Source organism: Portunus trituberculatus, chromosome 37, assembly GCF_017591435.1.
Source record: "Portunus trituberculatus isolate SZX2019 chromosome 37, ASM1759143v1, whole genome shotgun sequence".
NCBI lineage: Eukaryota > Metazoa > Arthropoda > Malacostraca > Decapoda > Portunidae > Portunus > Portunus trituberculatus.
In genome coordinates, this window is record NC_059291.1 from 23,279,247 (window position 1) to 23,292,958 (window position 13,712).

The 13,712-nt window shown below is 38.5% G+C and overlaps 1 protein-coding gene across 2 annotated transcripts in view; it reads left to right on the forward strand.

Annotated features, from left to right (window-relative positions):
• LOC123514051 (cell division cycle protein 123 homolog) overlaps positions 1-13,712 on the forward strand; it is a 47,200-nt gene that overhangs the window by 25,983 nt on the left and 7,505 nt on the right. The window contains exons 8-9 of one of the 2 annotated variants that reach the window (XM_045271637.1): positions 516-688; positions 10,388-11,255. In XM_045271637.1, the coding sequence (XP_045127572.1) occupies positions 516-688; positions 10,388-10,436 (222 nt within the window). In that variant the 3' untranslated portion in view covers positions 10,437-11,255. Of the gene's footprint in view, positions 1-515; positions 689-10,387; positions 11,256-12,655; positions 12,735-13,712 lie in introns of those variants that run through there. The other variant, XM_045271636.1, reaches the window with a different exon arrangement.

Sequence of the window (13,712 nt, forward strand, 5' to 3'; positions counted from 1 at the left end):
CCAAAGATGCACTTGGGTGTATATGGGCCCTAATATGGGTACCATTATAAATAAAATTGCCTGTGCCACTAATGGGTGGAAGCTGGACTGCGCTTCCCATACACTTTGAGTATACCTACAGGCGCTATAGGCCGTAACATAAAAAAAAAGATGAAAAATAAATAAATAGATAAAAGAAAAGGGAACAAGTTGCTTCTTCCTTGAATGTTTAAAAGTAGTACATGTTATTACATGTACTACTAGCTTTTTTTTTTATTTTAACTTGCAGTGGCCAAAATAAATGGATAAATGGAAAATTAAAAAAAAACATTGGTTTATTATTAATTTATTTTGCTTATTTATTTATTTATTTTTACCCATCCTGTTGTGAGATATACAGAAAGTACAGGTAGAGCAAGTCTTAAGAGAGGAAAAGAGAGCATTGGTCATGGTATTGAATAGAAAGTAATTTTCCATGCTCTTATAACTAAAATGTAATAATTAACCTGAATCATATCTAAATATGTTGTCCCCAGATCATTGAAGATGAAATCAGTGACATGAGGATTGAGGACACTGAGGATAGCAACATGCTACACTACAATGAGAGGAATCTGACAGACAGCAACAGGCAAACTCCTCCCCGTGATGCCTTGCCAGAGTTCAGATTCATATCAGATGCAACAGGAGTACAGCCAAGCCCTTACATGTGAGTTGCCTTTTTTTTCTTTTTCTTCTTTGTAAAGTGTGAAAGTTTTCTTGTCTTCACATATCAACCATGAAGAGTATGATACAGACTGTGTCCAGTTTCCAGTAGTTTGTAAATAGGTTCGGGATGTAACTCGAGGGGTTGTGGCCTCGCTTTCCCGGTGTGTGGAGTGTGTTATGTGGTCTCAGTCCTACCCGAAGATCGGTCTATGAGCTCTGAGCTCGCTCCATAATGGGGAAGACTGGCTGGGTGACCAGCAGACGACCGAGGAGGTGAATCACACACACAGTAAAGAGGAGACCTAATAATGTAGTATAAGTTAGTAAACTGCATGGAAGAGATAGATAGACTAAACCCAGTAACACTGATGGAGGATGGAGATAGACAAACAAGAGGACATTCCAAGATCATGAAAAGTCAGTGTCTGAGGAACATTAACCCCTTCAATACGGTGACGCCTATGTAGGCGTCATGAAGCCCCAGTAGCATATACGGTGACGCCTACGTAGACGTCATATTTCTTTTCTGAGCTTTCTTCAGTTCAGTTGTCCCGTATAGTGTGTTGGATACCAACTACACACGCCTGTATGCTGTCTTTGAAATCCTAGTGCTCCTCCCACCATCCTTGTCTCCACCAATCACTAAAGATAAGCTACATGCGTCCCGCCTTGTGTCTAAAATTACCCAATGGCATAGACTGTTCCCATCTCTCTCTCTCTCTCTCTCTCTCTCTCTCTCTCTCTCTCTCTCTCTCTCTCTCTCTCTCTCTCTCTCTCTCTCTCTCTCTCTCTCTCTCTCTCTCTCTCTCTCTCTCTCTCTCTCTCCTCCCCATCTCCTTCCCTCCCTCCCCTCTCCTCTCGAAGATAAGTTACATGCGTCCGCCTTGTAACATTCATGAAAACACACACACACACACACACACACACACACACACACACACACACACACACACACACACACACACACACACACACACACACACACACACACACACACAAACAACAAAACTAATCTCTCTCTCTCTCTCTCTCTCTCTCTCTCTCTCTCTCTCTCTCTCTCTCTCTCTCTCTCTCTCTCTCTCTCTCTCTCTCTCTCTCTCTCTCTCTCTCCCTCCCTCCCTTCCCTCCTCCTCCTCCTCTCGAAGATAAGCTACATGCGTCCCGCTTGTGTCTAAAATATTAGCAAATGTCACTCTCTCTCTCTCTCTCTCTCTCTCTCTCTCTCTCTCTCTCTCTCTCTCTCTCTCTCTCTCTCTCTCTCTCTCTCTCTCTCTCTCTCTCTCTCTCTCTCTCTCTCTCCGAAGAGAGAAGCGCCCACTTTCCTCTTCAAGGCAATATAGTGACTAAAAAATAGCAGCATAATACACAAAGACGACAAGTATGACAAGCTTGCACGAGTTTCCCGCTCAAGGGCCAAGGCACTACCACCGTATATCATACAGGTGGGCTTTTTTAACATCCGGCACGAAGGGGTTAAGAAGTTCAGTTTTCCACATAGGATGGTGGACATCTGGAGTGGATGAAGTGAAGAGATTGTAACAGTAGAAAGTGTGCACAAATTTAAGGAAAAATTGGATAAATGTAGATATGGAGACAGGTCACTGTGAGTCCTGCTCGAACCCTGTAATATACAAGTAGGTAAATACACACACACACACACACACACACACACACACACACACACACACACACACACACACACACACACACACACACACACACACACACACACACACACACACACACACATATTGTAGTGGTTAGCACGCTTGACTCACAATCAAGAGGGCCGGGTTCGAGTCCCGGTAAGCGGTGAGGCAAATGGGCAAGCCTCTTAATGTGTGGCCCCCTGTTCACCTATCAGTAAATAGGTACAGGTTGTAACTCTAGGGATTGTGGCCTCGCTTTCCCGGTGTGTGTTGTGTGTTGATGTGGTCTCAGTCCGACCCGAAGATCAGTCTATGAGCTCTGAGCTCACTCCGTAATGGGGAAGACTGGCTGGGTGACCAGCAGCCGACCAAGATGAATTACACACACACATGGAAGTAGGTGGCGTTAGCGAGACGTATGGTTTCAAAACATTCGTCATGTATAGAAAACCCAAGATTTATTAAAACACCAATAGGGGTGAGGAGATTGGGTGAAAATAACACTGATAAGGAATTTTCAGGATTTAGGGAGGAAAGAGGTAATATGAGAAGGCTAATGAGCATGGAAAAGGAGGTGAGATATATGAAGGAAGTGATTTCAAGTATCATGGAAAAACAAGATAATTTGATAAAATAAAACACTTAATTAAAAGTGAGATTAGAAGAATGTGAGAAAGTAAAAGAAATAAGCCAGAGGATGAAAGAGGAGATGGAGGAGAAAAAGAAACAAAATGGTATATTAATAGCTACATGTGGGATTATGAAGAGTCTTTAAATAGCCTACAGAAGAAAATACAGGATGAGGCAGACAGAGTGGAAAATGGAATGGGTGAGATCAGATTGGAGGAATTAAGAAATGCCTGGAAAAGGGAACAAGAAGAGGAAAAAGTCAGTCTCAGAGGTAGTAAAGAAGTAGATACAAGAAAAGATAAAGGACACTGTCATACAAGTAATTAAGGAAAAGGAAGATTTGGTGAGGAACACAGTGGATAAGAGGAAATGTATCTTAATTTTTGGGCTGAAGGAAAAATCCAAACAAATTTGTGAGAGAGAGAAGAGAGAGGAAGTTGACAAAGAGTGTTACTAAGCTAGTTGAAGTTGGAGCAGGAAGTGGAGGAAGTGATTAGGTTGGGAAGGTTTAGTGGACAGGGAAAGTGAGAATGAGATAGCAAGTGGCAGTGGAGATAATGGCAAGAAAAGGGAAACTGGCTGATGATACTGAATTTAATGATATATGGATAAAAAGATATATGAATCTGGAAGAGAGGGAGAAGGAGAAAGTGCTAAGAAATTAAGCTAAGGAAAAACACGAGAAAAGGATGGAGATCGAGAAGAAGAATTTCTATTTGAGGGTTCTGAGACTGAAAAAGGAAGAGGTAATGGAAGAGCCAAGAAATTAAGAGTGACTTATACAAATATAGATGGGTCGTTGTCCAGTGTGTTAGAGGTTAGAGATTATTTGAAGGAAAAAAGACCGGATGTAATGTGCATAGTAGAAGCAAAGTTAAGGGAGGAGGTCCATATTAGCTTTAAGGAAGAGGGATTTAAAAGCTAGAGAAGAGACAGGAAAAGAAAAGGGGGAGGAGAGCTAATAGTGGTTCATGATAATATATGTGTGGAGGAAGTGCAATATGGTGATGGTATGACAGAAGTAATGGGTAATCAAGACAGAGGAATTGAAAAAAGGAGAATCATAGTCATGTATGTTCCATCTAAGACAAATATATGGAGAACAGAACACAAGAAAATGCAAGGAGAGGTGATTAAGTGCTTGGATAATATGATAAGAGATGGAAAAATACTATTACAAGGAGACTTAAACTGTAATAGAGTAAACTGGAGAGAGACATGGAAGTGATTGTTAATGCTGGATTGTGGATACACTGGATCAGTGGGTGGAAGAATCAACACAGTACAGAGGGGAAAAAGAACTATTTTTGTTTGACTTAGTATTCACAAAGAAGCTGGAGCCCCTCCTAGCATTCAATACCACAGTCCAATGAGAAGAATTTGCTAAGTTTCTATTCAAGAGTAATAGAAGGTTTGGAGAGCAGAGATGGATGGGTGGACACTGTACCTGGACATAAAAAAGGCTTTTGATAAAGTCCCTCATAGCAGATTACTTTGGAAGTTAGAGACCATAGGAGGACTAAGAGGAATTATGTTAGATTGGATAAGGGATTACCTAAAGATGAGAACTGTGATCAGAGATACATACTCATCTTGGAGTAAATTAACAAGTGGAGTGCCACAAGGGTCAGTGCTAGTCCCCATTATGTTCCAGGTACAGGTAACCCCCGCATAACGAAGGGGTTACATTACTAAAAAAAAACCTTCCTTAAGTGAATTTTCATTAAGCGAACCAATTATAACAAGTTTAACTCCTGACTTGAGCTTCCATTGAGAGTAAACACAGTGAGAGTGCAACATAGTACAGTAATACTCTGCTTAATGAACAGAATAGGGGGTGTCAAAGCTGTTCGTAGAGTGGAAATTCGTTAAGCGGACTTAATTTTCCCATAGGAAATAATGGAAGTTATTAATGAAATACCGCGGTATTTCATTAATAATAAATTTTTTGTGTAACTTTATATAGTACATTAAACCGGAAATTTGTTAGACGAACGTTCGTTAAGCGGAGTATTACTGTACAGTAAAAGGTTTAATGAAAGTAAAATTTATGAAGTTAAACATTTAAGCAGTTTGATTTAAGATTAAGTCATTATAATGATTATAATGTACACTAATGCATTTTTTGGCTCATAAAATCACCCTGCGTTTTATACACGAAGTTGAGACCTCCCATGGGCTCCCAAGACACACTAACCCAGCTTACGATCAGTGCTTCTACCTAACCTAAACTCCACGCATCATTATTTTATTGGTTCTATTATTATTATTAACAGTATTATTGCCGTTACTTTAAAAATAAATTATTGTATTATGACTGAGTCTTTAAAAACAAATTATCGGAAAAATGAAAGCAATCTATCGTAATCCATGAGGCCGTGACAGCCTAGACTTATCGAGATGTTTTTTGGTGGTACGTTTCGCAGTCTGTTATCCCCATTTCTTGGAAATGATGGTCGCGTTGCTCCACTATAGCACAGTGCACTAGCTTCACTCATCTTCTCAAAAATAGGCTTTTCATTGAAGGCGTCAAACCTTGTATTCTTACTCCAAAGCATCAAAATACATGTATTCTTATGAAAGTAATTATAATTTGTTTCAAACCACCTCCCAAGACCAAAAAAATTATATTTTCCAACTGATTTCTTACTTTTTAAATAATATTACTATATATACTACTACTATTATGCTATAACTACAAAAGATAGGAAAATAAAGCAGGAAAGTAAGCAAAATGTAATATAATGAAAATTCAACTTCTAGTGGTCAGAAACAAGCATCACCACATCCTCATGTGACTCCATCAAGCCAGCACCGCACACTCTTATATGAGCCAATAAGTTTTTCTTTGATATACTGCATTCATTATGGAAAATAAATCGGGGAAGTAAGCAAATTGTAATATGAAAATTTTACTTCTTCGTGGTCAGAAACAAGCGTCAACGTTTCCTGGTCAAGACAGCCCCTGACCACAACGGCCCCCCAGGACGGCCCTCCCCAACGGCCCCGTGTTTACCATGACAACCCCACACCAAATTTTAGGTTATTTTCCTCATTTCTTTCATTACGTTAACACGTTAACCGCGGATGACAACTCAAGTGTTCCTGAGATAGTGTTTTGTAGTATGGAGTGTTAAAAACCATAACGTATTGGTACACCGGTGTACTTTACCTTGCGCATATAGTGCATATACGTGTTAAGCGTTTTGGTTGTATGAAGCTTAACTTTGTTTGATTAGCAGGCCTCCTGTAGGTTCTGTAAGCCTACATAAAGTTATTAAGTTTATTGTTTTGATTTACTGTCCAGCCGAGCGGTTTTACTGGTAGTTCTAGTGTTTCTTATCAACCCAGGTGTACAAGGAAAACTTAGTTTATAAAAGTTAGTATATTATGTACAAATTTACAAGTGCTGTCCACACGCCACGTTCAAGAACATACGGCAAACGTGTTTTAAACTCGGGAAAGTGTTTGTAATGTCACTGAATACACAGAGTCACTAAGTTCCCGCAGCACAGTTCACAGGCACACACACTTGACACACACCCGCACTTCCCAGTCGCCGGCGATCTTCCTTCTGCACGGCTGCCCGCGCCCACCGCCGCCCAGCCTCCAAGGTGCTGACACAGGGTGTCGGTCATGTGACGGGGAATTTTCCATGAGGTGTATTGTGTCATGCATTACCTTTATTTCTCACTGGTAGTGATACCTATATAAAATGCATCCTACCCATAGAGACTACATTAATTTGGATTAGTTATCTGAGACAATCATGAGTGCAACAGGGTACTAGTTAGTTTTATGAAATAGAGAAACACTGCAACCCCTGTTGAAAGGAAAAGACGAGGTCAGCAGTTCTACATGTTACACCACATTACGAGATCAGATTCCTATATACATATGTACAATGGGTCCTACCTATCCTATGGCAGTTACATACGTATCCAGGTGTAACATGACTTTCTGTTAATATTGAAAGAGGTAAGAGAACATGCATTTCTAAGCAAAAAATGTTACATACACATATGCATTTTAAGGTTTTGTTTGCCCATAAGATGATTTTAAAATTTCTGAGAGGCACATGATAGTCCATTGTGTTTTTATGAGGTGACGACGACTGTTGCTGGCTTGCTGCAGCAGCCAGAGGTGCCACTTGGCTAAATACTGCATGTTTTAATATTATGTTTTGCAATCTTACATTTAAGACAGATTGTATCAACAAGTATGCAATTTACTGATAAACATTACACGATAACATTATCGCAGTGATTAAAAGTAAGCACTCACATATGGTACTACATGGTACAGTACCTATCACTGGGTGTGGAAGGATGGGGAGGGATGGGGGAGTGGGGAGTGACTGATTTATTAATGCAATCAGTCTTATGTAAGATGCTCTATTAATAAGTATAATTTAAAACCATCTTACGGGTAAAAATGAAACTGAGGCTGCCGTCGTCTATAGTGTGGGGCCGTCGGGAAGGAGGGGGCGTCGTGGAGGGCCGTCATGGTCAGGGGCCGTCTTGACCATGACCCAGCGTCAGCACATCCTCCTCAGCCGACTCCATCAAGCCAGCACTACGCACTCTTATCTAAACCAATAACAATTCCAATATTGTCATTTATCATGATATGTTTCTGAACTGCTTACTTATCCATGGAAATATATGTATATCTTATATCTCACCAAGAAATACATAAAAAATTATAAAATACAGCATACTGCCATAAGTGCTCTCACCATCCTCATGCTTGGTGCCCTCACACCTACACAAACATATATCCTTGTAAAAGCTGATACATGATTGGCTAAGTGTCCACCATCTTGAAAACAATGGGCCAATGACAGGCCTCGATATATGACAGATAGCCTCAAGCATAAACAAACTGTGCGGCATAAAGGAGTGCAGCTTCTGAAAAGCGCCAAGATCATGCCTGGAAGGCTCTAACATAAGAGCCACGATCGCGCCTGATGGGCTATAAGGGTTAAGGATTTTAATTCATGAGCTGGATACTCTATCTTCCCCTCGGATCTTCTAGAATCTTCCATACGTCTGTCTGTATGTCTCGTGACCATGTGTGCTGCTATGCTAGGCAATGATTTTAATAACTAAAAACACTTCATATTATTATCCCAGGCACTACAAAACAACAACCAAACAACTGCAAACAACACTCCTGAGGCACTGAGGCAGCGTGGTGCCCCAGCATGCAGTCAGCTGATCACGCAGTGCTGCGCACAATCTGTTGACTGCGTTTGTTATTGTTCGCACTCCAAAGCAAAGTTCATCCTCCAATGCAAAAAAAACACGAGTTTTTTGTTCGTAATCCAAGTTGTTCATATTCAAAAGCGTTCGTACTCCAAGGTACCACTGTAGATAGAATTTTCAGAGAGACATATAATTTGCTAAGGAATATTGGGTTAGCATTTCACTACATGGACAAAGAAATGATGAAGAAATTGATAAGTACTATAATAAGACCCAGATTGGAATATGCAGGAGTTGTGTGTACCCCCCATAAAAAGAAACACATAAGGAAGTTGGGGAGACTACAGAAAATGGCTACAAGAATGGTTCCAGAATTTAAAGGGATGACATATGAGGAGAGACCAAAGGCTATGGATCTACCAACCCTGGAACAGAGAAGGGAGAGAGGGGATCTGATACAAGTTTATAAATTGATCAACAGAATGGATAAAGTAGATAATGAGAAACTGATTCTGAGACAAGAATATGACATTCAAAGCACAAGATTGCATAGTGAAAAACTGAGGAATGGAAGATGTCTGAGAGATGTTAAAAAATAAAGTTTCTCGCAAAGATGTGTTGAGACTTGGAACAGTTTGAGTGAAGAAGTGGTGTCAGCAACGAGTGTGCATAGCTTTAAAGAAAAATTGGATAAGTGTAGATATGGAGACGAGGCCACATGAGCGTAAAGCCCAGGCCCTGTAAAACTGCAACTAGGTAAATACACACCTAGGTTAATACAACTAGGTAAATACATGCCCTGGCAAGGAGCGGACTTGGAACACTAGTGTAAACAAACCACCAGAAAAGCACATCATCTTCTGTACTTACCTAGAATGTGTTACAAAGGAGATAGGGCTGTGTGTTAGGACTGGTCCTGTTCCCATATGGAGAAAAGAGGAGTTTAAAAGATAAATATCCATAAATTATGGTGTGGTTTATGCTTTGAGTGATAGAGAGGAGGTGCATGGATCACCATTTCAAAGATTTAATGATGACACTAACAAGGAACTGTACATAAAAATGCATCATAGAAAAGTGAACTTATTGGAAAGTAGTCTGAGTGACCTTATTGAATGAGTAATAAAATTGGAATAAAGGCAACATGATCTGGAAGAGGAAAGCAAAATGCTGAAAACTCTGTGCTGTGTTAAAAGAAAAGATAAAGGACGGTAGAGAGGTAGTAATGAAGCAGGAAAATGAAGTGATAGAAATGAAAGGTGAACATCTAGAATGGAAAAAGAAAAAAAAAGGAGGAAAAGTTAGTCTTAAAAACAAATCATGGAAACACAAAAGAAGGGAAAGGTAGACCTAACTAGGTAATCAAAACAAAAGGAATTGATATAGGATGCATTAGACAGGAAGTAAAGTATAGTTATTTATAGCTTAAATGAAGAAAGATAAGAAAGAGAGAAGAAAAAAAGGTAACAGAGGATGTTGTAAGAAATGTTCAGGGAGACGGTGAGGACTGGGTGAGTGAAATTGAGGAAGTACACAGACTAGGAAAATATAGAGTAAGGAAGAAGACTACTGAAAGTTACTTTAAAGCACAAACAACAGCATCATATGTGATACCATATGCATGGAGACTAGACAAGACAACAATATAAGAAAACTTGGATAAAACAGGACATGAGTAAAGAAGAGAGAAATAAGATAAATGAACTGATAAAAGAGGCAAAGGAAAAAATGAGAACAGATCAGAGGAAGAGAAGATGTTCTACTGGAAGGTAAAGGATGAGAGGCTGAGGAAGAAGAGTAATAGGAGTAAGTAATGTAAATAGGAACATTTAGTGGTCAGTAATATACACAAACATAAATGGATTGATATCAACATTGCAAAAAATAAATAATTATATAAAGATAAAGCAGCCAGACATCATGGATATTACAAAAATTAAACTTAATGAGCAAGCAGAAAATATTATACCAGAATAAGTACTGATGCACCATGCTGGAAATAATTCTATTTATTTATTTTACCATTTTATTTATAGTACCAATGGATTAATTTACTATAAAAATGAACATCTTCTCTTGTTTGTCATTTTCAGAAAATGGCCTTGAGAAGGCAAACTACAATCTTTTTTTCTTTAAAATGCATGGGTTTATTTCTTAATGTACAAACCTAGTATGAAAAAACACTAACCATTACCATCATCATTATTTCCATAGTGAGGAGAGAGAGAGAGAGAGAGAGCTGCCTCCTAGTCAAAGTTGCTGAAATGAGTGGAAAGTGATATGGATTGTGAAATGTTACCGAGAGATCTGAATAAGATATATGAGTTGCACAAGAGTTGGGAAATGGAATTTAATGCAAAAAAATGCAGTGATGGAACTAGGAAAGTAAAAGAAGACAGACAAGATCTTACACTATGGGAGTAGAAATTAAGAAAACAAAGAAGGAAAAGACATGGGTATTACAATAAGTGATAATTTATCACTGTAAAAACACATAAACAATATAGTTCAGGAAACGTATGAGTTACTAAGAAAAATTAAATGGGCATTTGCTTACCTAGATGAAGAGATAATGAAAATATTAATAGAACATATGTTTTGACCCAAATTAGAATATGGTGCATGTATTTGGTCACCACATAATGAAAAAAAAAGATATAAGGAAGATAGAAAGGATTAAAAAAGTTGCAAGCAAATTGGTTCTAGTTTTGAGAGACATAACCTATGAAGACAGATTATAAAGAGATTAAAATTTCCATCATTGCAATAGAGGAAAGAAAGAGGAGACCTAATAGCTTTATACAGAGCATTGAGGGGGATGGACCAAGTTGACAAAGAAGACTTACTGGTGTGGGACTCAAAAGATACAAGATGACATGGCATGTATTTGAAAAAGACATGTAGAACAGACATTAAGAAATATACTGTATTTGATGGCTTGTAAGACACACCTTTTCTCTCAAAAAAAAGTCTCAAGAAATCAGCCTGCATCCTATGAGGCCAAGGTTCAGGATTGAGGCAGTAGTTGGCAACAGAGGCTCTAAAATCAAATCCCAGAAATCTTCGCACATGTAAACAAAGTGATAATAGGTACTACACCACAAAACATTTTTTTTTTTTTTTTTTTTTTTTCCTCCAAGGTAACAATATGAAATAGGTCCTACTTACTGGTAATTCACATAGAATGACACCAGTCTGAAAGAATTTGCCTAAATGTCCATACACCACATGAACCAAAACAAAACATGGGATTGCCAATCAAGTGATCTAGTTCTTGACAAAGGCAAGCCTCTCTGCGTTCTTTACAGTGTAATGCCATTACTCCTTGAGGTAAGACACTTTCATACAATTAAAATTGCACCTATCTTTTAACATTCTTATCTTGCATACATGTAAAAATAAAAGTGATGATAAAAAGACAAAGCTTATGGTTATTATTATCCCTGTAGCCACTGCTGATGCCTTATGCTGGGTACATGTTACTTCTCACAAAAGGATTGGTACACAGGCTACTAGCAAATATTAAAGTTTTAAATGCAAAATATTGGGATCTAATAATGATCTAAATGCATGTTTGTCTTCAAATGTCAAGTGAAATCCTTCACTTCATATTCAGAGTTAAAATTTGCTCATTAATCTCTCTCTCTCTCTCTCTCTCTCTCTCTCTCTCTCTCTCTCTCTCTCTCTCTCTCTCTCTCTCTCTCTCTCTCTCTCTCTCTCTCTCTCTCTCTCTCTCTCTCTCTCTCACTTTTCTGTGTGTGTGTGTGTGTGTGTGTGTATTTTACCTAGTTGTGTTTACCTAGTTGTAGTTTTACAGGGCCTGGGCTTTACGCTCGTGTGGCCCCGTCTCCATATCTACATTTATCCAATTTTTCTTTAAAACTATGCACACTCGTTGCCGACACCACTTCTTCACTTAAAATGTTCCACGTCTCGACACATCTTTGCATGAAACTATATTTTTTAACATCTCTCAGACATCTTCCCTTCCTCAGCTTTTTACTGTGCGATCTTGTGTTTCGAATGTCATATTCTTCTCTGAGGATCAGTTTCTCATGTGTGTGTGATTCACTGTTTGATCTGCTGCAGTCTCTGACGAGACAGCCAGACGTTACCCTATGGAATGAGCTCAGAGTTCATTATTTCCGATCTTCAGATAGACCTGAGACCAGGCACACACCACACACCGGGACAACAAGGTCACAACTCCTCGATTTACATCCCGTACCTACTCACTGCTAGGTGAACAGGGGCTACACATGAAAGGAGACACACCCAAATATCTTCACCCGGCCGGGGAATCGAACCCCAGTCCTCTGGCTTGTGAAGCCAGCGCTCTAACCACTGAGCTACCGGGCGTGTGTGTGTGTGTGTGTGTGTGTCTCTCTCTCCTATGCTTAGCTTCTCTTTCATGTAAAAAAATGAAAATGTAATGATTATAAACAGATTAAGATGTGCCAAATTATTATTCTATTTCTGCAGACATTATGGTCTTCCAGTGGACATCAGAGACCTCAGCACTGGCCAAGACCCTCACAAACTAATAGATTTTCTACAAATGGTAAGGATATATTGGAAAACATATAGAGCATTGCTTTAGAAGTGTGTATCTAGAGAATTAAGTGGAAAATGGAAAGATCTGAGAAGATTCTGTTCCAGTTATCCCTGGATATATATATATATATATATATATATATATATATATATATATATATATATATATATATATATATATATATATATATATATATATATATATATATTTTTTTTTTTTTTTTTTTTTTTTTTTATACATATTATAAGTGTTTTTCTATGTCAAAACTCGTGTCTCTGTGGTGAGTATAATGAATTTGATTGCGTCTGGCATGGTGACATTTATTCCACACATTCTAGCAAATTCCTCAAATTTAGAGCTTGATCAGTTTGCTCTCATGCTATCCATGATAAAAGAGATAGTTAGTAATCTTGACTTTACTTTTCTAGAACTCATACCTTTTATATTTGTGCATAGAATCTTGTAAAATCTACTCAACAACTTATTAAGAATTCATAAACCAGTTAAAGGAAATAAAATCTTGAGACTTGTCATCTTAGAAAGGTATCAACTTCATATCACTCAACCTTTTCTTAAGTTGAAAGTGTGTTTCACACATCAAGCAGTATTACATTTCCTTCTGCATAAAAATAAAAGTCTCTGAGATTACATTTATTGTCTGAAAACTCCTTTAGCTAACATATCACTTTATCGGACTGATCATAGACAGCTCAGTGTGATATGGCATTGAAGCGTGAGAGTTGTGCCATCATGATATGTTTCAAAACAATAAATGCAAAAAAGATCAGTTTGTGAAAAGCTTTTTTTAGGTCTATGAATGCTGCATACAACTTTTCATCTTTCCATGAGCACTCTTTTATTAGAATTTTACTGGCAAATTTTTCCTTTCCCAAGTTATCTGTTTCTCACTGATCTCCTTCACCTCTTTCCAACAGTCGCATAGTCATGACTTCTGGGCATGCTAAGCAAACTCATCCCCTGTAA